Consider the following 23,264-nt stretch of genomic DNA (forward strand, 5'->3'; position numbering starts at 1 on the left):
CTATTGTCTATTTTATTGTTTATTTTTGCTATGATTCACGCAACTGTTTTTCTCTCCAGTACAACTTTTTGGGTGGAAGCAAAGAAATTGTAACCGACAGCATAGCACAGCTTATTGGTTTTGTCAACAGTGTAAGTGACTGCCATGTTTTGTTTTTCTTTTGTACTAACAAGAGCCACTTGGATGTTTTCACTTGGCTATCACTCTTAACAGCCTTGTCTTGCAAGCATCTGCTCTGGCAAAGTAATTGCATAGCATTGGATGATAGGAATACAGTGATACCTTGGGTTAAGAACTTAAGTTGTTCTGGAGGTCCATTCTTAACCTGAAACTGTTCTTAACCTGAGGTACCACTTTAGCTAATGGGGCCTCCCACTGCCACCACACCGCTACCGCGCAATTTCTGTTCTCATCCTGAAGCAAAGTTCTTAACCTGAGGTACTATTTCTGGGTTAGCGGAGTCTGTAACCTGAAGCGTCTGTAACCTGAGGGTACCACTGTACATGCACACTCATGAAGTCATGGCTTGTGATCTTATTTAAGGTTACCAGATGTCCCCATTTCCCCGGGACAGTCCCCGGATTTACAAATCAGTCCCCTGACAAATTCAGTCTATTTAGTAAGAAGTTGAAAAGTGTCCCCGGATTCATTGAAAAAAATCTGGTAACCTTAATCCTATTTCAACATTACAATGTTACATTAAACGTTCATCTTGGAAAGGGAGCATATAAATAATGTATGCAAATAAATAAATGGCCAACACTGATCATTATGTTCTGTTATGTTAGACAATTAGGTCTTGATCCAGCTAAGTTAGCATAGATTACATTCCATTTAAATCGAGACACCACTTAGTTGTGACTAACTTAAATAGCATGCATGGTTTCAGTGGTACTGACCCTACAACAGAAGACAAGATTGGCATGTCTGAGCCTTTTAGGACATAATGTTAAACCATAGTTTAACACAAGGGTGTATGGAGTGTTAGGAGAGGGGTAGTACCTCTGGTGGGGGACACATCATGCTCCTTCTGGGGTAGTTTGTCCACTTTGGTTGCCACCCTTCATCCAGCTCTTACCCGTGGTTCCTAGAAGCTGTCAGCATACAACAGTGGCCACACCCCAGGAACGGCTTTGGCTGGCTGGCTAAACCAGGTGAGGGTAGCCAATGGGTCTCAACCCCTTGGTGAGTTAGGGACTTCCCCTGCATTCAAAGCCAGGCTCCAGCAGATTGAGCAGACGAGATTAAGAGTGGCTCCAACAGTCAAGAAGGCGGTTTCTGCATGTGTTGTAGAGAGAAGTGAGGGGCAGGTGGGGCTCATCAACCTGGGAAGAAGGAAAACTCTGGTCCTAAACCTCTGCTGCCTTGTGGGATATCTTTGGGAGAAGAAAAGGCTAAGGAATAAACCCTCCACAAATGCAGAATAGAATCCCTAAGACAGTTGGATGGCACCTTGTATGCCTCCTTCACTGTGAGAAGTGAGGTTACAGGGAACCAGGCAGAGGGCCTTCTTGGTAGTGGCACCCGCCTTGTGGAATGCCCTCCCATCAGATGCCAGGAAATAAACAACTATCTGACTTTTAGAAGACATCTGAAGGCAGCCCTGTTTAGGGAAGTTTTTAATGTTTGAAGTTTTATTCTGTTTTTAATGTTCTGTTGAAAGCCGCCCTGAGTGGCTGGGGATACCCAGCCAGATGGGTGGGGTAGAAATAATAATAATAGTAATAATAATAATAATAATAATAATAATAATAATAATAATAATAGGTGTATTCCAGTAGGGTTCAGTACAAAAAAAAATAATCACTCATCATGAGGAAAGGAGGTTAAGGGGTGATATGATAGCCATGTTCAAATATATAAAAGGATGTCACATAGAGGAGGGAGAAAGGTTGTTTTCTGCTGCTCCAGAGAAGCGGACACGGAGCAATGGATCCAAACTGCAGGAAAGAAGATTCCACCTAAACATTAGGAAGAACTTCCTGACAGTAAGAGCTGTTCGACAGTGGAATTTGCTGCCAAGGAGTGTGGTGGAGTCTCCTTCTTTGGACGTCTTTAAGCAGAGGCTTGACAACCGTATGTCAGGAGTGCTCTGATGGTGTTTCCTGCTTGGCAGGGGGTTGGACTCGATGGCCCTTGTGGTCTCTTCCAACTCTATGATTCTATGATCAGAAACCTGCATCTAACATTTACGTTATGTGTAGTATAACATTCCATGAATCCTCATTTCATGTTGCCGAAACCTGGCTCTATCTCCACTTTACCCCCCCCCCCCAATCCTGAAGGCTCACATTTGTCTGAATGGCCACTCCCTACTAACAACCTACAGATTAATAAGATTAGATTGAATTATCTGATACCAGGATATGGGTGACTGATTCTATCTGTCACAGCAGTTGCCACTCGCTGCCCACCATCGACATGCAACCGGACAGTGTGTGTGTCGCAATGTGTGCACTGTGGTGCCCCCCCAGCTGTCTGGAGGCTGCCTCCCTGAGGCCACCCCCTCATTTGCCTCATGGGCACACCAGCCCTGAGCCCCTGGCTTCTTGCACGTGTAATGGCAAACTGGTGAGCCCTGGCACAAATTAGGACCAGGCTCTTACAATCACCCAAATCTTTATAATGAATTCGTCAAAAATTAAGTTGGAACCGCCAAACATGTATTTTGCTCTGCCTTTATTTGAGCTTGCATTCTTTCCATCTTTTCAGATGTTTTCTAGCCTGAACATTACAGTTGTTCTATCTTCTTTGGAGTTCTGGACGGACCATAATAAAATCTCAACATCAGGAGAGCCCGATGTGTTACTACGAAAATTTCTACGTTGGAAAAATTCATATCTTGTTCTACGGCCTCATGATCTGGCACTTTTGTTAGTGTAAGGAGATATATTTTATCATATAGAGCACTCTAATATTGCTATAGCATGCATACTCATCTACACTGAGAGGTTGTTGTTGTTGTTTAGTCGTTTAGTCGTGTCCGACTCTTTGTGACCCCATGGACCAGAGAATGCCAGGCACCTCTGTCCTCCACTGCCTCCCGCAGTTTGGTCAAACTCATGCTGGTAACCTCGAAAACACTATCCAACCATCTCGTCCTCTGTCGCCCCCTTCTCCTTGTCCCCTCCATCTTTCCCAACATCAGGGTCTTCTCCAGGGAGTCTTCTCTTCTCATGAGGTGGCCAAAGTACTGGAGCCTCAGCTTCACAATCTGTCCTTCCAGTGAGCACTCAGGGCTGATTTCCTTCAGAATGGAGAGGTTTGATCTTCTTGCAGTCCATGGGACTCTCAAGAGTCTCCTCCAGCACCATAATTCAAAAGCATCAATTCTTCGGCGATCAGCCTTCTTTATGGTCCAGCTCTCACTTCCATACATCACTACTGGGAAAACCATGGCTTTAACTATACAGACCTTTGTTGGCAAGGTGATGTCTCTACTTCTCAAGATGCTGTCTAGGCCTGTCATTGCCCTTCTCCCAAGAAGCAGGCGTCTTTTAATTTTGTGACTGCTGTCACCATCTGCAGTGATCATGGAGCCCAAGAAAGTAAAATCTCTCACTGCCTCCATTTCTTCCCCTTCTATTTGCCAGGAGGTGATGGGACCAGTGGCCATGATCTTCGTTTTTTTGACGTTGAGCTTCAGACCATATTTTGCGCTCTCCTCTTTCACCCTCATTAAAAGGTTCTTTAATTCCTCCTCACTTTCTGCCATCAAGGTTGTGTCATCTGCATATCTGAGGTTGTTGATATTTCTTCCGGCAATCTTAATTCCAGTGACTCACTAACATAGGCGCTTTCTCCCTGGAGCTCTGGGTGCCCAAGCACTCACAAGATTTCACCTATAGAGGCTGGGCACCCACAAAATGCAGGGGCAGGTGCGTGGACACCTTGCTCCATGGAAGAGAGAGTGCGGAGTTTGGGCGGAGGGTGGAAGAAAGTGTGGAGTTCGGGTGGGAGGGGTCCAGTCACCTCGCTGCTGGAGCTCACGCCCTGCACTACGATGCCATGATGTGGGGCGTGCTGGGCACCCACAATGTGGGGCCCGAGTCAGTGTTGTTGTTCTCTAACATTTCAGAGAGGCTTCTTTCTGGTGGGGATTGAGCCTGGAACCTTCTGCGTGGAAAGCAGGCATTCCACCCCTGAGCCATAGCTTTCACCCTTTACTGAAATATTTATTATAGAACCTTGCGCCCTTCAACAATATTTCTTCCTTAGAGTAGGTAGCAAATATAAATAACATAGCCTTCCATTAAAATGCAGTGCTATGCAAACTAGGGACAGACAGATCAGTTTTAGTCCACTTCATATAACCGTTTTGCATGTGCTCACATTTTACATGTGTTGTTTGCACATTCCATGTGCAGAATTCCCCCCCCCCCACTGAAAAATCATCCCAAATGTAGTAGTTTTTTTAAAAAAAAATACTTACGTGGTGGTCTGAGGGATGACTCTACATGTTTTATTTTGTTTAACAACTCAAGCAGCTAGAAAATGATAATTGCTGTATTTTTCGCTCTATAAGACGCACCAGACCACAAGACGCACCTAGTTTTTGGAGGAGGAAAACAAGGGGGGGAAATTCTGAATCTCAGAAGCCAGAACAGCAAGAGGGATCGCTGCGCAGCGAAAGCAGCAATCCCTCTTGCTGTTCTGGCTTCTGGGATAGCTGCACAGCCTGCATTCGCTCCATAAGATGCACACACATTTCCCCTTACTTTTTAGGAGGGAAAAGGTGAGTCTTATAGAGCAAAAAATACAGTGTGTTCTCCCTCCACTGTCAGTGGTAGAATGCCTCTGAATACACTTGGTGGGACTCACAAGTGAGAAGAGTGCTCTTGTGTTGAGACCCTGCTTGGCCACTGAGAACAGGATGTTGCACTAGATGGGCCTTTGGCCGCCAGGCTACATGTTGAAAAGGGGGCTGTAAAAGCATCTGGGAGTGTTACGGTGTATTGTCTCCATTGGCTTCAGATGGGAAAAGCAGGTGGCTGCCCTGATGGCTGATGAGGGGGGTAACCTTTTTACTGTGCTAATTTCCTACAAGGGCTGTCATGTCGCCATGCCTTGTTGCTGCCCCATTCCCTGCTTCATGTGGCTATCTCCTGTTTTACAAAGGAAACTGTTAATGTCACCCCTCAGACCAGTTAGTGGAAATCCTGCTCACTTTCCCAGGAGCATGCCCTGTTCATCTTAATGGGACCTACTGCTGGGCTTGGGATTGCGCTATTAGGATCAAATGATTTTCAGCCTTTTTGTGCAGTTATCTGAAAAATATAGCATTGCAAGAGCGCCAGCAGCTGGCCAAAGAAAGTGAACCGACTTTTCCGTAGGTAAAGCTGAAATAAAAAGTGCCTGTGATTAGTCACTGTGTTGTAGATAGCATACCAGAGTTAAACCAGAGAGACCTGTTTCCAGATTCCTCTTCAGCCATGAAGTTCACTGAATAATCTTGGTCCATCATTCTGTACAGTGGTACCTCGGGTTAAGTACTTAATTCATTCCGGAGGTCCGTTCTTAACCTGAAACTGTTCTTAACCTGAAGCATCACTTTAGCTAATGGGGCCTCCTGCTGCCACTGTGCCGCCGGAGCACAATTTCTGTTCTCATCCTGAAGCAAAGTTCTTAACCTGAGGTACTATTTCTGGTGCTGGAGGAGACTCTTGAGAGTCCCATGGACTGCAAAAAGATCAAACCGATCCATTCTTAAGGAAATCAGCCCTGAGTGCTCATGGGAAGGACAGATCCTGAAGCTGAGGCTTCAATACTTTGGCCACCTCATGAGAAGAGAAGACTCCCTGGAAAAGACCCTGATGTTGGGAAAGATTGAGGGCACAAGGAGAAGGGGATGACAGTGTTCTCAAAGCTACCAGCATGAGTTTGACCAAACTGCGGGAGGCAGTGGAAGACAGGAGTGCCTGACGTGCTCTGGTCCATGGGGTCACGAAGAGTCAGACACCACTAAACGACTAAACAACAACAACAACTATTTCGGGGTTAGCGGATTCTGTAACCTGAAGCGTATGTAACCTGAAGCGTATGTAACCCGAGGTACCATTGTATTTGTTTATCAAGGAATAAATAAATCCAGCATTGCGTTGTTACAAATGTTATGTCAGTGCAAGCATTTCTGCTTGCCTCATGGAACCATCTCCCCTCTCCCCCGTCTATGCTGTTCTTGGAGTGCTCAGGATCCTGCCCCCAGTCAATTAGAGGGCATGGGGGAGAGGGGAGAAAGCCCCATTGTGCTAGTTTAAGCCTTTGCGCAAGTTTGGACCAGTTAGTTGAATCCAGCACAGTATTTATATAGTGCCCTTCCTCACAAAGCATTATGTCACAGAGTTGCCTGAGTTCCTTGGATGAAGATGTGATGGAAAATGTCTACATATCAAATAATAGTTGTGCCACGTTAAATGCTCTTGATGTGGGGCAGCATAAGGAAAAGAAATCAACTGCATCTTTGGACAACTGTAGGATGTTATGTTCACATTATCGATGGATCCAAGGAAAAGCCAATTTAAGACATCTAAGAGAAAACTCCAACCGAAGGTTATGTGAGAGACAGAGACTTCACCAACCCTCCAGATGTTTTGGATTACAGTTTCTGTCATACCCAGCAATCTGTTGGCTTTGGCTGATGAGAGTTGTAATCCCAAACAACTGGACAGCACCAAGTTGGCAAAGCACATGTCATAGATGCAAGACAGAAACTGCACAAGAAAATGGTGTCATGGTAATAGTGAGCAGATCCCTCCTTCTCTTTCTTCACCATGCATCTAATTCGAAACTTAATTTTAAAAATCGCACTGATGGAGTGGTAGCTACAGAAAGCCGCAACCAGTGGACAGCAGGCAGAGATACTTGAAAGCATAGAAGCACAGATCAGGGGCCCCTGCCAGGAAAGATTTCCCTTCTACTGAAAGATTCCAGCAGATGTTAGAGCTAAATAGCAGATTGCTCGCCTGGGATTGTGGGCAAATGATGGTGGAAGGGACCAGCTGTGGTAACAAGACCTGGGAAAGCCACTGTGTATGTAATGTTCTCCATAGCTTCTTGATTATGTGAAGACTTTGCCATTTCTTTTGAAGACACAATCCCTTTAGCTACTCCACCATCTCCTTTTGTGTTTTAGTTACAGGGAGAAACCTAATTATATAGGAGCAGGATTTATGGGGAAGCTGTGCCTCCGGAATTTTGATGCAGGAGTTGCTCTGGTACAGTATCGCTGAACTTCCTTGGCTAAAGTGTATATGTTGCCTGTCTTGGATTTAGGTATTGCAGGTATGGGTAACCTGTGACCCTTCAGATTGAACATGCTCTGCAGACACAGCCTTAGGGTATGAACAGGGATGCCTATTCAACTTCCCTGTCTTTAGAGCAAAGCACAATATGATCTTAGGTTCTACAAAATGAACTTAAATACAGTGGCACCTCGGGTTAAGAACTTATTTCATTCTGGAGGTCCGTTCTTAACCTGAAACTGTTCTTAACCTGAGGTACCACTTTAGCTAATGGGGCCTCCTGCTGCTGCCGCACCGCCACCATGCGATTTCTGTTCTTATCCTGAAGCAAAGTTCTTAACCCGAGGTACTATTTCTGGGTTAGCGGAGTCTGAAACCTGAAGCGTCTGTAACCTGAAGCGTCTGTAACCCGAGGTACCACTGTACTGAGAAGCTCCTAAAATACTGTCCTAAGAGATTTGTTTGCATTTAGTCACCCATAATGGGGTGGAATAATCTGGTTCCTGATTCCAGTTTTCCCTCTTCCTTTTAGTATCAGAAGTCCATGAGCAAAGAGCCATTCTCCGTCATTCTGGCCCAATTGCTGGGCCTTAACCTGGGGATGGAATATGACAATGGCAAAGACTGCAAGTGCCCAGGAGGCTTCGTCTGCATAATGAACACGGAAGCAGTGTAAGTACTATGACTATTACACTGAGCAGCCCATAGGTAGTCCTACAGTGTTAGGACTGGACATAAGCCTCTGCTTGCACTTTTGAAAGTGGAAGGCAGCAGCAGAGCTCATCTCCTATCTCAGCACTGTACTGAGATTGGAGATAACAGAAATGGTGGCTACTCTTCTGCAGTTACAGATAGGTAGCCGTGTTGGTCTGCCATAGTCAAAACAAAAACATTTTTTTCTTTCCAGTAGCACCTTAAAGACCAACTAAGTTAGTTCTTGGTATGAGCTTTCGTGTGCATGCACACTTCTTCAGATACACTGAAACAGAAGTTGCCAGATCCTTCTATATAGTGAGAAGGTGGGGAGGGGTATTACTCAGAAGGGTGGTGGGAATGGGTGATTGGCAGATAGCTGTGATGAGCCTGTTGACGACTCTTAACGACTGCAATAGGTCTTACAGGAAAAAGCAAGGGGTGAGAAGGTGAAAAATGGCTTTGTCATGTATAATGAGATAAGAATCCAATGTCTTTGTTCAGACCAGGTCTCTCCATGGTTTTAAGTTTGGTAATGAGTTGCAATTCAGCAGCTTCTCTTTCCAGTCTATTTCTGAAATTCCTTTGTAGTAAAACAGCTACTTTGAGATCTTGTATAGAATGTCCTGGGAGACTGAAGTGTTCTCCTACTGGTTTCTCTGTCTTGTGATTCTTGATGTCCGATTTATGTCCGTTTATTCTTTGGCGTAAGGTTTGGCCTGTTTGTCCAATATAGAGAGCTGAAGGACACTGTTGGCATTTGATGGCATATACAATGTTAGACGATGAGCAATTAAATAGTCCCGAGATGGTATGTGTGATGTTGTTGGGGCCAGTAATGGTGTTGTCCGGGTGTATGTGGCAGCAAAGTTGGCATCTGGATTTATTGCAGGCTCTGGTGCCAGTGTCCGTGTTATTCTTATCTCATTATACTCATTATACTCATTATCTCATTATACCGTGGATTCTTATCTCATTATACATGACAAAGCCATTTTTCACCTTCTCACCCCTTGCTTTTTCCTGTAAGACCTATTGCAGTCGTTAAGAGTCGTCAACAGGCTCATCACAGCTATCTGCCAATCACCCATTCCCACCACCCTTCTGAGTAATACTCTTCTGCAGTTTACCATCAAAGAACAGGCACAGGCTTATCTCCTGTGGCTTGTCAACAACAGCAACATTTATTTATATGTTGCCTATCTGACTGGGTTGCCCCAGGCACTCTGGGCTGCTCCCAACAAAAAATAGTAAAAGCACAATACAGCACCACACACTAAAAACTTTCCCTCAAATTCTGGGACAAATTCAGAGGCCAGGAAAGCCTAATTATGCCTGTGGGTCTGATGTTCCCCACTCCTGCCATAAGGAGTGAAGTTCTGCTATGTTGTTGTTTAGTCGTTTAGTCATGTCCGACTCTTTGTGACCCCATGGACCAGAGCACGCCAGGCACTCCTGTCTTCCACTGCCTCCCGCAGTTTGGTCAAACTCATGCTGGTAGCTTCGAGAACACTGTCCAACCATCTCGTCCTCTGTCGTCCCCTTCTCCTTGTGCCCTCCATCTTCCCAACATCAGGGTCTTTTCCAGGGAGTCTTCTCTTCTCATGAGGTGGCCAAAGTATTGGAGTCTCAGCTTCAGGATCTGTCCTTCTAGTGAGCACTCAGGGCTGATTTCCTTAAGAATGGACAGGTTTGATCTTCTTGCAGTCCATGGGGCTCTCAAGAGTCTCCTCCAGCACCATAATTCAAAAGCATCAATTATAGAAGTTCTGCTATACCTGTGTATAAAACAGGGCTAGTGCAATAGCAAACTTTGAAGAACCAAAAATCTTCCACTGCTATTGATAGATTTGGTATCTGCTGTTATCATTTTGAACCAAATATAACTGGAAAAAATCCAGTAACTAGAAAGTGTGAAGAAGAAGAAGAGTTTGGATTTGATATCCCGCTTTATCACTACCCGAAGGAGTCTCAAAGCGGCTAACATTCTCCTTTCCCTTCCTCCCCCACAACAAACACTCTGTGAGGTGAGTGGGGCTGAGAGACTTCAAAGAAGTGTGACTGGCCCAAGGTCACCCAGCAGCTGCATGTGGAGGGGCAGAGACGCGAACCCGGTTCCCCAGATTACGAGTCCACCTGCTCTTAACCACTACACCACACTGGCTTGTTTAATACTGGAGACCTATGCTATTTCTCCCCTCAAGATAATTGGAGGTGGTTTTAAAGAGGGATCATGCTGTGTGCACTCATTTCTCCTTTTGCCTCTAGACAGCAAGTTCTTTCAGGTCTTTTGCATTCTTTCAATAATTGCAAAACACCCACAACTTACATTTAAAATACATGGCTTCCCTCCAAGAATCATGGAAATTATACTTAGTGGTTGTGAAGTGTAGCTCTATGAGGGGTATACTACAATTCCCAGATTAATTGGGGGAAGTCATGTGGTGTGGAACATCTATGGTGTGGATGTTGGCCAGCTGAAAGTAGGACAAAATAAGTACTCATTTTTTAAAACTAGATCCTAACTTTTATTGTTTTATAGCGATTTAATATGATGCCTCGGAGCCATGTCTGCAACTATGAAGACTGTAACAAAACTTATTGAAAACTTCATAAAAATGTTAAAAGGTTTTTATTTGTTTGTTTTTTGGTGAAAAAAAATGTTGCTTGGGTCACATTCCAGGTTTCAGAGACTGGCCTGGCCTTCTGCTGCATGTCAGGAGCTCGTCCTACACTCGAGTAGGACCCTGGCAGAGAACATGCCCAACTGGCATGTTCTCTCCCTCCTGGTCGATCGTTCGGGGGCTTCAAAAGCTTTCTTCTGCTCGAACATCACAGCGACCGATACCAACAGACACTGGCACACTTAGGGATCCGCAGAGTTCGCGCAGCTTGCGTAACAGACCTCAGCAACTCAGCATTTTGGATAATCTACTTTATTTACATATAAACATACACAGAGCACTGCAACATGGCTCCCTCTCTCTCTAGCATCAGACAGCAAAGAGAAAGAACAAAGGACAATAGTCCCACTTCACGGAACACAGTACAGTAGTACCTCAGGTTACAGACGCTTCAGGTTACAGACGCTTCAGGTTACAGACTCCACTAACCCAGAAATAGTACCTCGGGTTAAGAACTTTGCTTCAGGATGAGAACAGAAATCGTGCGGCGGCGGCACAGCGGCAGCGGGAGACCCCATTAGCTAAAGTGGTACCTCAGGTTAAGAACAGTTTCAAGTTAAGAACGGACCTCTGGAACGAATTAAGTTCTTAACCTGAGGTACCACTGTAACACAAACATCCTGTCTCCATCACTTCCTACTCTGTGGAGTCAAAACATACCACGTCATGTGAAAGACAACAATCCCATGACTGCAGTCATGGAGCAGGAATTCTAACACTGCACTCGGCAGCCCTCCATTCAGCATGCATAAGAAGGAAGGGGCTCTTGTTTGTATTTTTTTATTTAAAAATGTGTTGAGTGTGCATGTGTGCTTGCCATATAATAATATCAGATTCATCTTACTATGTTTCAGACTTTCAAGTGGAATTAAAGCTTTTAGCAGCTGCAGCATTGAAGACTTCCAATATTTCATTAAATTCAGAGGAGCCCACTGTCTCTCTAATCGACCTAATTTAAAATTGTTTTATAAGAAGCGAAGTGCCAGAAGCAGAGCGCTTTGTGGGAATGGAGTTCTGGAAGCTGGAGAGAAGTGTGACTGCGGCTCTGAAGAGGTCAGTACCTCCTAAATGTTTTCCAGGTTTGTTCATTTGAATGTGCGTCCTGCCCTGTTCCGGGGTTTCGGGTTGATTATTTAAAATAAACAGAGAAGCAGACATTTAGAATAACTCCCACCTACCTCTGCCTGACGCAGGTGGTGCTGTGGGTTAAACCACAGAACCTAGGACTTGCTGATCTGAAGGTCGGCGGTTCGAATCCCTGCGACGGGGTGAGCTCCTGTTGCTTGGTCCCTGCTCCTGCCAACCTAGCAGTTCGAAAGCACGTCAAAGTGCAAGTAGATAAATAGGTACCACTCCGGCGGGAAGGTAAATGGCGTTTCCGTGCATTGCTCTGGTTCGCCAGAAGCGGCTTAGCTGTCTACAGACAAATGCCAGCTCCCTCGGCCTGTAAAGCGAGATGAGCGCACAACCCCAGAGTTGGTCACGAGTGGACCTAATGGTCAGGGGTCCCTTTACATTTACCTTTACCTCTGCCTGCCTTCCACTTTTGCTCTGGGAAGCCTCCACGGCTGCTGCAAACTCCCCTTTCGGAAAACTGGCAGCTGCCTTAAACCAAACGGCTCTCCAAGGTTTCAGACAGTATTCTCTCCCAGTCCTACCCGGAGATGATGGGGATTGAACCTGGGACCTTCTGCATTCAAAGCCGATGCTCTAACACTGAGCTACGGTAAGGTTACCACATTTTTTTTTCAATGAATCTGGGGACACTTTTCAACTTCAAACAAAAACATCTTGGAGGTCCCAGGCCACAGAGAGATTAGGCTGGCCGCAACCAGAGCAAGGGCTTTTTTGGCTGTGGCTCCGATCTGGTGGAATGCTCTGTCACAAGAGACTAGGGCCCTGCGGGACTTGACATCTTTCCGCAGGGCCTGCAAGACAGAGCTGTTCCACCAGGCCTTTGGCCAGGGCACAGCCTGACTCCCTCCTCTGGCAGTCTTCACAGAACTCTAGCCCAATGGTTGCCATCAATTTGATTTGAATTAATTTTATAATGAAATGTTTTTAGAATGTTGTATTATTTTATTGTTGTTAGCCGCCCTGAGCCCGGCTTCAGCTGGGGAGGGCGGGATATAAATAAATAAAAATTATTATTATTATTAACTTCAGTAGGAATGATAGGATTTTGTCAGGGGACTGATTTGTAAATCTGGAGACTGTCCCTGGGAAACGGGGACATCTGGTAACCTTAAGCTATGGCCCTTCTGGTTGCTTCTGCCTGCTCCTGATGTGTTTAAATTGGAAAAATACTTGTCACATTCTCTTCTAGCACAGCTTTTGAAATTTAAAAACATCAACAACATGGTTATCAAATGAAAAACTATGTAGCAGTTATTTGAAAAGCCAACCAAAGCCAACAGGAGACCGTGTGTGTGTGTGTTTGTGTGTGTGTGAAGACGAGTTTACTGTCAGGAATTTAAAACTAACCCTATATCCAAACAACAGTACAAAAAACTCATTGGCTTAGAGCCAGGTTAGTTTAGGGACCCATATATATCTGCCTAGCAATTAAATTTACCTTCAGGATGCCTCATGGGAATTGCTTTGTATATTAAAAATAGTATTATAATCAGGTTTATTTGAGTAAAATTGGAAGTCAACCTTTCCCTCTTGTCTTTTCCTGTCTTTTGAAATTCCTCTGTGTTAAATCATAGAATCATAGAAACATAGAGTTGGCATAGACCACAAGTGCCATCGAGTCCAACCCCCTGCCAAGCAGGAAACACCATCAGAGCACTCCTGACGTATGGTTGTCAAGCCTCTGCTTAAAGACCTCCAAAGAAGGAGACTCCACCACACTCCTTGGCAGCAAATTCCACTGTCGAACAGCTCTTACTGCCAGGAAGTTCTTCCTAATGTTTAGGTGGAATCTTCTTTCTTGTAGTTTGGATCCATTGCTCCATATCCGCTTCTCTGGAGCAGCAGAAAACAACCTTTCTCCCTCCTCTATGTGACATCCTTTTATATATTTGAACATGGCTATCATATCACCCCTTAACCTCCTTTTCTCCAGGCTAAACATGCCCAGCTCCCTTAGCCGTTCCTCATAAGGCATCGTTTCCAGGCCTTTGACCATTTTGGTTGCCCTCCTCTGGACACGTTCCAGTTTGTCAGTGTCCTTCTTGAACTGTGGTGCCCAGAACTGGACACAGTACTCCAGGTGAGGTCTGACCAGAGCAGAATACAGCATAAAAAGCATAATGTAGCAGAAAAGATTTGAGCAGATTCCATGTATAAACCTTTACTTGTATTTATTTAATAAAATTTATACTCTGCTTGATTATAAAACAACAACCCTTAAAGCGGCTTACAAAAAAAGCTTTGGAGTTTCAGCTTTTACTTTCATATTTTTCTTCACTGTCTAAACTCTTTACTGACCCCAAACAAAAAAGTTGTATGATTTTTGTTTTCAGGAATGTAAGTACAGTAAATGTTGTACTAGCTCATGTACATTTCTCCGTGGAGCAGTGTGCAGCAATGAATTGTGCTGTGAAAATTGTCAGGTAAGATGCTAAAGTAACCTCTTCACTGCCTTAGCCACACATTCACCTCAGTTTGTTTGAATCGACACTACCACTTCCTCTGAATTTTATCTCCGCAACCTCTGTGTTGCAGCCAATGCTCATCCTGCACAAAGCTGACCCATCAAAGTTAATGGACATGGCAAGTTTAGTTTCATTAATTTCAGTGGGTCTACTGTGAGTAGAACTTAGTTGGTTACAACCATTTGCAGCCTGATGTAAGATGCTAATTAACACTGAACTGCAGTTAGATCAAGGAAGAATTTCCTTTAAAGATGGAATGCCACTTTTGAGGATTTCCATATCAGCATTAAATGCTGGTGTTGTTCAAGGGTAGGGAAAGTATCTCAGGATCTCAGCAACAATGTAAGTACTGACACAGGTGAGTGTGAAGGTTTACCAGAGTTCTGCAGACCATGTAGGAGAAATCCAAATCACAAAAAGGAGACACGGTTTTATTGATTGCAAAGCAATGCACATGGCCACCAGGCTAATGCAGTTACTGATCAAAGACGGCTTACTGCACTCAGAATTATACCTTCAGCGGCAACTCATCTAGCCTTCTGGCAGAAGAGACTCTTGTACCTTTTCTGCTCAGCCCAAGGCAGGACTTCACTAATCTCTAGGGAAGAGGCAGGATATAAATAAATATATAATAAAATGGTACTACTACTGCTACTACTACTAATAATAATAATAATAATGGATCAGTAAGATAGTCCCACAGTCTGTTTCCCATGGGATTCTTCATCAAAGCCTTGTTGCTCCCATTACTCTGTCCCAGCTCCTGCCAAGCTAGCAGTTCGGAAGCACACCAGTGTAAGTAGATAAATAGGTACCACTGTAGCAGGAATCCTCCTCAACCCTAGCTGTAGGCCTCCGTGAAAAATGCTCTTGATACTTTTCCTTCTTCCTTTTCCTTTTCACCTAGTTCAAGCCAAGAAACACAATCTGTAGAGCAGCTATAGATAGTGTCTGTGATTTCCCTGAGTACTGCAATGGTAGTTCAGCATCCTGCCCAAGCAATGTTTACACCCAGAATGGCTATAGCTGTGCCTCTAATTCTGGCTACTGTTATGGTGGATCCTGTCAGTCGGCTGATCTACAGTGTCAGGATCTTTTTGGTGAAAGTAAGTGAAACAACTTGCTTTTTTGCTTCTTTTCAAAACAAAATAAAATATTTACCCTTAAAAACAACAACCAAACAAACAAACAGCTTCCTTCTGTAACCAAATAGTGTGTTCATGCACACTCACATTTATACCATGAGTTTTCCTCAGCTTTTATAGCAGTTTGCCCGTCCAATGAGTCCTGGGTTTCTCTTGGACTCTTTGAGCAGAATTCAGCGTCACACTATTTAGATTGTTCCATCAACAATGCAAGCATTTCTGCTTGGCAGATGAAATCATCTCCCCACTTCTCCCCCCACGCCCTGTTCTGGGGGATCTCCTGACACACCTGCCCTTTCACCTGAGCTGGCTATAAGGGGAAGCCCATGGCATTAATTGTGCTGCCTTCCACATTTGCAACTAGTCCCCAATGTGGCTGATTGCCAAGGCATGCTTCTTCTTCCTTGGTGCAGAAGATGGCCACCAGAATTCTGACTGGTATGACCAGGTTTATGCATTTTATGCCAACTTTAAAATCACTCTACTAGCTACCTAACTACACTTAGGCACAAGCCAAAATGTTGTTAGTCACTATGCCAACCTGTTCAGTTAGGTTGTTTTGGTGAAGCCCTTCATCAAATGCCTTTATGAGGAATCCTGCTTCCTCTGAAGGCCTATCTAGTCAGGATTCTGTTCTCACCGTAGCCAATGAGATCCCTATAGGAAGCCTACAAGTACTGTATTTTTCACTCTATAGGACGCACCCGACCTTCGGACGCACCTTGTTTTAGAGGGGGAGAACAAGAAAACAAATTCTCCCCCTCTCTGCTCAGCGCCCCTTCAGCGAAGTGGCAGGAGAACGGAGCCCCTTCCATTTCTCCTCCCACTTCTCTGAAGGGGCGCTGCACACCGACCCCTCTCGCTCTCCAGGCTTCAGCGAAAGCAACGCGAAGCCTCCGGAGCACGGAGGGAGCGCTCCCTCTGCACTTCGGAGGCTTCGCGTTGCTATCGCTGAAGCCAAGGAGCCTGCATTCGCTCCATAAGACACACACACATTTCCCCTTAATTTTTGGAGGGGGAAAAGTGCGTCCTATGGAGCGAAAAATACGGTGACTCTCCTGCTCCTTCTGCCTCTTTCTACAGGAGGTTATACTGCATATAGATCTGTCATAGCTAGTAGCTATTTATAGACCTACCATTCATAATTTTGCTAATCCCCTTCTAAATCCATCTAAGTTGGTGGCCTTCACTACATGTTGCAGTGATCTCCATTGTTTAACTATGTGCTGCATTAAGAAAAAAAATTAAATAACTAAATAATTCTGCTTCAGTGAAAACAAAGAGTCTTGCAGCACCTTCAAGGCTAACAAATTTATAATTTGCGGAGGCAAATCCAATATATCAGACTTTATGCATCCGACTGATATGTTTTTACACATGAAAGTATCTGTTAAGAGCATTGCTAAATGAAAACTATTAAATGTTTCATTTTAGTCCTTCTAATCAAAATCCTTTTAATATTTATAGAGTCAAAAAGTGCTCCGCAAGCATGCTATGAAGAAATTAATGGTGAGACAGATAGATTTGGACACTGTGGGATTGACATAAGAAAGGGATTTAAGACTTGCTCTTTGCGGTATGTGATTAGGAAACAGAAGAAACTGTGGCAGGATGTATGTGGGCTGGCGGCTTGGGCATCTTCTATTGTATGGTGCATGTTTTTACTGTTGATATAGCATCAAGGTAGCCAGTGGGCTGTCATGACCCTCCCACAGGGACTAGGACACCCAGCTGGAGGCTCCTGTGTCACTAGCTGAGGGACGGCACTGGGTTTCTGACCCTGATGCTGGTGGTCAGTCCCACTAAACTGTGGTTGACAGTCAGGTGCCTGCTGAACCACATCCTGTAGCATCAAGGCCCATGGTGCTGGAGCCAGGATTGTCATGGGCATCTTTTCCCCCCCAAGACCAAGTAACACAGTGTCTCCCACACTGTCAGTCCAACGGTGCAAGAAGCATACCAGATGGGAGGTCATGGAGGTTTACAAGCCCTCAGTTCACTACCAAGCAGGGGCGGATCTTGGTAATATGGTGCCCTGTGTGAGGCCCAAATTTGAGGTCTTCCCCACTCCACCCAAAGCTGCCTTCCAAAAGCCTAGTGCTTACTTTGGGAAGGTGCACCCTTGACTCCTGTGCTCTGGGTGGGGGAACCAGTTGCGCTGCCCGAAATCCGCCTCTTTTCCAAGCCTTGTTGGAGCAAGTTGCACACCAGGCTCTGTCTCTGGTGCTGTAACAAGGGACGTGGGTGGCACTGTGGTCTAAATCACTGAGCCTCTTGGGTTTGCTGATCATAAGGTTGATGGCTCGAATCCGCATGATGGGGTGAGCTCCTGTTGCTCTGTCCTAGCTTCTGCCAACCTAGCAGTTCGAAAGCATGCCAGTACAAGTAGATAAATAGGTACCCCCCACACACACACATACAAACAAGCAAACCACACTGCAGCTAACTGAACACAACCAACCAAGCGTTGGGACCCTTAAATCTCTCGCAATGCCATCATAAATGAATAAATTTATAGAGGATCTACCCACACAATGCTGACATAAAAACCCTGCACGAATACTACACAACAAAACAAAAGTTCAATATCTCTCTCCCCTTTCCTCTCTCTTTTCACCCAACTGCATATGTGTCTAGTACCAAATGTTAACGAACCGTGGAAAAAACTCTATGAATTGAAAGTAGAGACACTATATGTACTTTTTTTGTCTGTTTGTTTGATACACAATAAAATCTTTAATAAAAACTAATTTAAAAAATAGAGGACACAACACAAAAGAAAAATGGATTGAGAAGAAGGATTAATTAATTAATTAATTAATTAATTAATTGTAGATTGCCTTTCACCAAAATGATTATAAGGTGGTTCACATAAGAAAATCAATACAGCAAAACCATACAACAACAACAAATTAAGATATACTGGTACCAAAATATATCCGTTGGGCACAAACTGTTGGGCAATAATCTTTGATGCCAAATGTTTCAAAGGTTGAGGAGTGACAGTCCCTCCCGTTTGTCATCTGTGTAATGAAAAGCATGCATTTTTGGGTAACATGTTCAAAAACATACTTCTGTTGTCAAATCTGATATTTTGGAGGTGAAAAAAACAGATATTTCCAATACATAATTCCCAACTCTTTGCAAATGTGTGATCTTGTTCTTTTCTCCAAATGCCTTTGACAGGGATATCAAATGTGGAAAGTTAATTTGCCTCTATCCAACCAGAAATCCTTATGTTGACATGGACGTTCCAGTTCTATACATTCCGTTCCAAGATACCCTCTGTATATCTCTGGACCTTCAACAACCAGAGGGCTTTCCGGACCCAATGCTGGTGAAAGAGGGTACAAAATGTGGAACTGAAAAGGTAAGGGATACAATCTGACACAGCATGACTATTACTGTTGCTTAAATGTTGTCACCAGTGCATATGGTGTCCTAAAGAGCAGCACAAGCAAAAGGAAGACCACTGGTCTCATGCTCGAAGAACTTAAAATCTAAATTTCCGCTATGGGGAGACAGGTATGATGGGCTGGGAGTGATGGGAGAACCAGAGATGGAAATCAGCAAATGCAGTTAGATGTTGTTTGTTCATAAAGTGCCTAAAGTGGGGGGGGGGTTGACCTCAGGGGGCTTAATGCAGCCCTGCAGACTTTTCTGTCTCCTCAGGCCATGCCCCCTCCACAGATCTCACCTCTCGTTGGCCATGCCCACTGCCCTGTTGGACTGCTTTTGCTTGGCTGCAACAAGTCCCTGAGCAGTGCTGACGCCTCTTGCTTGCCTGGGTGGAAGAGGGAGAGAGGGGTGCGCATGTGAACCCACACAGCACGGCCACAGACTTGCACGGCCGCCTTCTGTCACCCCTCTTGTTCCATCCACTTTAGCATATGGCCCTTGGAAGACTGGGGGGGGGGGACGGTCTTTGGCCTGGAAGGGGTTCTTTGTCCCTGGCCTTCAGGTATTTACATGTTTGGCTTCCTTTCAGTTGGGGATGATGCAGTGCCCCTCCTGCCATGGTGTTCTTCCTCCAGTTCTTCCTCTTCCTTTTCCTCTTGCACCAGACTGAGCCCAAGCGAGAGTTGCTACTACTGCTGATTTCAAAGAGGAAGCAAGTGAGAAAATAGCTGCTCATTATAGCGGCCAGAGACATGACCACTATCTTCCCCCTAGCAGCTGTCAGCATCGCCATTGAGCCAGTGCCACCAACTGGACTCATCCACTTCAGCCCCAACTGGGCCAGGCGAGCTGGGTAGCACTTCCAGAGACCACCTTTTACACAGGAACAGGTCAAAGTGCTGTGGACTCACAGCTTAGAGTTGTGAGCACCGGATTCACTCCCACAAGAAGACAGTCGTCGCACAGCAGAGTATAAACGACTCGGAGAGCAGCTCTGTAGAATATCTTCTTTATTCTATCTACAACTATAATACACAACTATGTACAGAGCTAAATGAGGTCTAAGCGAAAAATGCTGAACTGCACTGAGTGTCTGCAGCCGCTCTTAGCAGCAACCTTATCTATACACACGATCTCTCTCTAACACTCAGTCTCTGTCTCTCTGACACTGACACTGACGTGAGGCTGGAGCGGAATAAGTAGAGAGCAGAAAACCGCCCCCTCCTCTCTGGAGAATCAGCAGATTCTTGGATATGGGAGGGGTGAAATCTCCTCAGCAGCCACTTGCCACTCACTCCTTAATCTGTCTGCAGGCTTCATTAGCTGCCCTCTGACTTTCTTTTCTTTTTTTTTAATTTTCAAAGATCTTTATTGAAACTTTACACATATACATAATAACCAAAATTCCCAATGATTCCCTCACATAAAATATAATATCAAATTACAACAGCTGCATAATTATACACTTAATTATAAAACCCACCTCCCACCCTCTACTTCCCTCCACAGCAATTCGACTTCTTTATATTTCTTTCTACCTCTTTTTCCTTGCATTCTGTAATAAATTATTTTTCTTAAATTCTGATTTTTCCTTCTTTCTTTATTTGTTTTGTTATTGCTTACATTTTTTATTCTAAGCCTATTAACATGTCATTTTTAGAACAATATTTTGACATATAATCTTCGAAATACTTCCACTCCATTCTTAACTTTTGATTTGATTGATATAATTGAAGTTAATTTTGCCAATTCTATATACTCACTTACCGTATTTTTCGCTCTATAACACGCACCCGATCATAACACACACATAGTTTTTAGAGGAGGAAAACAAGAAAAAAAAATTCTAAACGAAACAGTGGGTGTATGATTTTTGTGGTTCATGCTGTGACCACAGACATGTGATCTGACGGTGAGTTTGGGGTAGCCCAATGCAAAAATCCTGAGGATCCATGTGGATCCATGCTTTGTAACCACGTTTTTGCACCACTGCAGCCCCAGGCAACAGTGGGTGTGTGATTTTTTTGGTGCAAGCTGTAGCCATGGACATGCTATGTGATCTGCTGGTGAATTTGGGGTGACCTGTGTAAGTGGCTCCTCTCCTCTCCCGCTTTGCTCCTTTAAAGCAAGCAGGCTCTCTGTTCCTCTCTCCTCCCCACTCAGCAGCTCTTCTCCCGCTTTGCTGTTTCAAAGCCAGCCACGGAGGAGGGAAGGAAGGGGAACCATGGATCCTCTGCTCACGACTGCAGCAGATCTCCCCGCCATCCGTAGGCATTCGCTCCATAACACGCACAGACATTTCCCCTTACTTTCTAGGAGGAAAAAAGTGAGTGTTATGGTGCAAAAAATACGGTAATTTACAAATCCACTCTTCCTTTGTTGGTATGTCCTGAGATTTCCATTTAGTAGTAATCACTACTCTGGCAGCCGGAGGTGGAGGAGACTGGAAGAGGAAAAGGTTTTTAGGCATTGGTGCTGGACAAGAGGATGGCATTATGGTTAATCTTGCCCCCACCCCAACCTCCCATGATAATGCAGTTTTCCTGTAAAAAGGGTAGATCTGGATTAATGGAGGAAGGGGAAAATACAGAATACCACTTTGATGCAGATGACGTTGTACATACAATGGAAAAATCTTGCATACAGATCTCGCAATAAACACCTGTCTGGAAGCACTCATAGATGCGGTCTGGTAAATGCAAAAGGTCTGTTGCAGGGCAGCAACTCTTCTGAAAACTGAAAATTGATTTATTTATTTTTAAGGTTTGTCTCAAACAAGTATGTGAAAAGTATGACGTCCTGAAATATGATTGTGATCCTACAAAAACGTGTTTGGGGCACGGAGTAAGTAAAACGAATGTTATATTTTCCATGTTGGTGTTTCTGCTATAAAAAGGAGGTGGTGGTGTTTTCCTCCAGAAACTATTTGGTGTTTTCTTGTGTGCCTGAAGTTGGCTGTACATATGCAAGAGATTGAGGTAAGTGTAGTTCTGATGTGGTGGAGTGGACTGTCCTACTTCAGACTACAGCTGGGGAGTTTCATTTTTTACTAAAACCACTGTGTGGGTAGAAAACTAGCGCAGCAAGAAGAGTTCAGGTTATCCTTCTAACTGCTGTGTTAATTTTCTACTTGCAAGGAGTTAATATGGGAACTTTTCTAAAAATCTCCAATGCATAGCTTGAAGTGGTACAGCCAGCTCTTACCACTTTAGGATTCTCCATTCTCCTTCATGTGAAGATATCCAGCCGCAGACACTCAGGGTGCTTGACAGTTTCTGAGGGCAGCCATAGAGATAAGAAAACTAGATGACACACTGTGCCCCTTCCTGCTTCCTGAGCTCCTCCAACGTGCCATCAGCAGTGGTGCAAGAGAAAGCCTTTGCAAGGTGTCTACCTTTGCATCACAGTGCTGAGCTGGGAGGAGAGACAGCGTTTCTTAATCCTTATAGAATGCTTGCCTGGGAGGAGAATTTTCACTCCTCCCAGAACACTGATGGGAAGGGAAACCCGCCCCGCCCCCATCTTTCGCAGGTGTGATGTGTGATTGTATGATTTCATGTATGTTTGCGGGGGGGAGAGAGAAATAGAGCTACTTGCCCTCATGTGTGTCTCTGGTCTGCATGTGTACTAAGCATGTGCACTTTATGTATGGTAACTTTGCATGATTGCTTTTGCCACAACCACTGTTGGCATGTGATCTGTAGAGGGTTGACCAGTCTTGAATGTAGCCCATGGGCTAAAAAACATTAGCCACCACCCCTGACCTAAATGCATGCTTTCCGCTGCTAATTGTGAGATCAAGGCATCTGTTAACACATTCTAACACATCCATGACTTGGTCATGGATAGAGGAATTGATCTGGCATACATAACAGAGACTTGGTGGGACATGGCAGATGGGGCTATTATTGCTGCTGCTTGTCCACCAGGTTTCTCTTAAGCACTGCAACCCAGGGTATGTGGGTGGCGGAGTGGTGGTTATTGCAGCAATTTTTAGGAAGTCATTAGTTTTCACCGTGCATCCTATTAAAGAGACTCAGTTTTCTGAATGCATGTTCTAGAAGTTGGGCAGGATTCCTATTGGGGCACCGACCTCCCCACTGAACCAAGAATTCCCTGCCTGAGCTGCTTCAGGTCATGGCAGATATTCTGCTGGAGACACCTAGTCTGGTGGCCCTAGGGGATTTGAACATCCATGCTGACATGACCTTGCATGGGACCGCATGGGACTTCATGGAAAGCATGGCCTTCATGGAGCTATCCCTGAATAACTCTGACCCTACTAATAACCATGGACATGCCTTAGATCTGGCGTTTACCACTGTGGATGTGGGTGATCTGACATTAAGTTCCAGTACAACAAAAGAAGTGCCATGGTCAAATCACTTCCTGGTGCAATTAGACTTCTCTGTGACCCTTTCCCTCTGCAGGGAGGTGGGACTGATTTGAATGGTCACTTAATGGACCCAAATGACTTCCAAAGAGTGGTCTTGTTCCCCA

At 44.6% G+C, this 23,264-nt stretch overlaps 1 protein-coding gene across 4 annotated transcripts in view; it reads left to right on the forward strand.

The window, feature by feature from the left end:
• Positions 1-23,264, forward strand: part of LOC128417968 (disintegrin and metalloproteinase domain-containing protein 2-like) — a 44,760-nt gene that overhangs the window by 15,062 nt on the left and 6,434 nt on the right. For 2 of the 4 annotated variants that reach the window (XM_053397249.1, XM_053397251.1), the window contains exons 8-17: positions 60-131; positions 2,713-2,879; positions 7,133-7,214; positions 7,774-7,913; positions 11,473-11,671; positions 14,089-14,178; positions 15,128-15,326; positions 16,833-16,941; positions 18,552-18,735; positions 21,528-21,608. In XM_053397249.1, coding sequence (XP_053253224.1) covers positions 60-131; positions 2,713-2,879; positions 7,133-7,214; positions 7,774-7,913; positions 11,473-11,671; positions 14,089-14,178; positions 15,128-15,326; positions 16,833-16,941; positions 18,552-18,735; positions 21,528-21,608 — 1,323 coding nt within the window. The remainder of the gene's footprint in view (positions 1-59; positions 132-2,712; positions 2,880-7,132; positions 7,215-7,773; positions 7,914-11,472; positions 11,672-14,088; positions 14,179-15,127; positions 15,327-16,832; positions 16,942-18,551; positions 18,736-21,527; positions 21,609-23,264) is intronic. The other 2 variants (XM_053397250.1, XM_053397252.1) reach the window with 2 other exon arrangements.

This window comes from Podarcis raffonei, chromosome 7 (genome assembly GCF_027172205.1).
Source record: "Podarcis raffonei isolate rPodRaf1 chromosome 7, rPodRaf1.pri, whole genome shotgun sequence".
Lineage (NCBI taxonomy): Eukaryota > Metazoa > Chordata > Lepidosauria > Squamata > Lacertidae > Podarcis > Podarcis raffonei.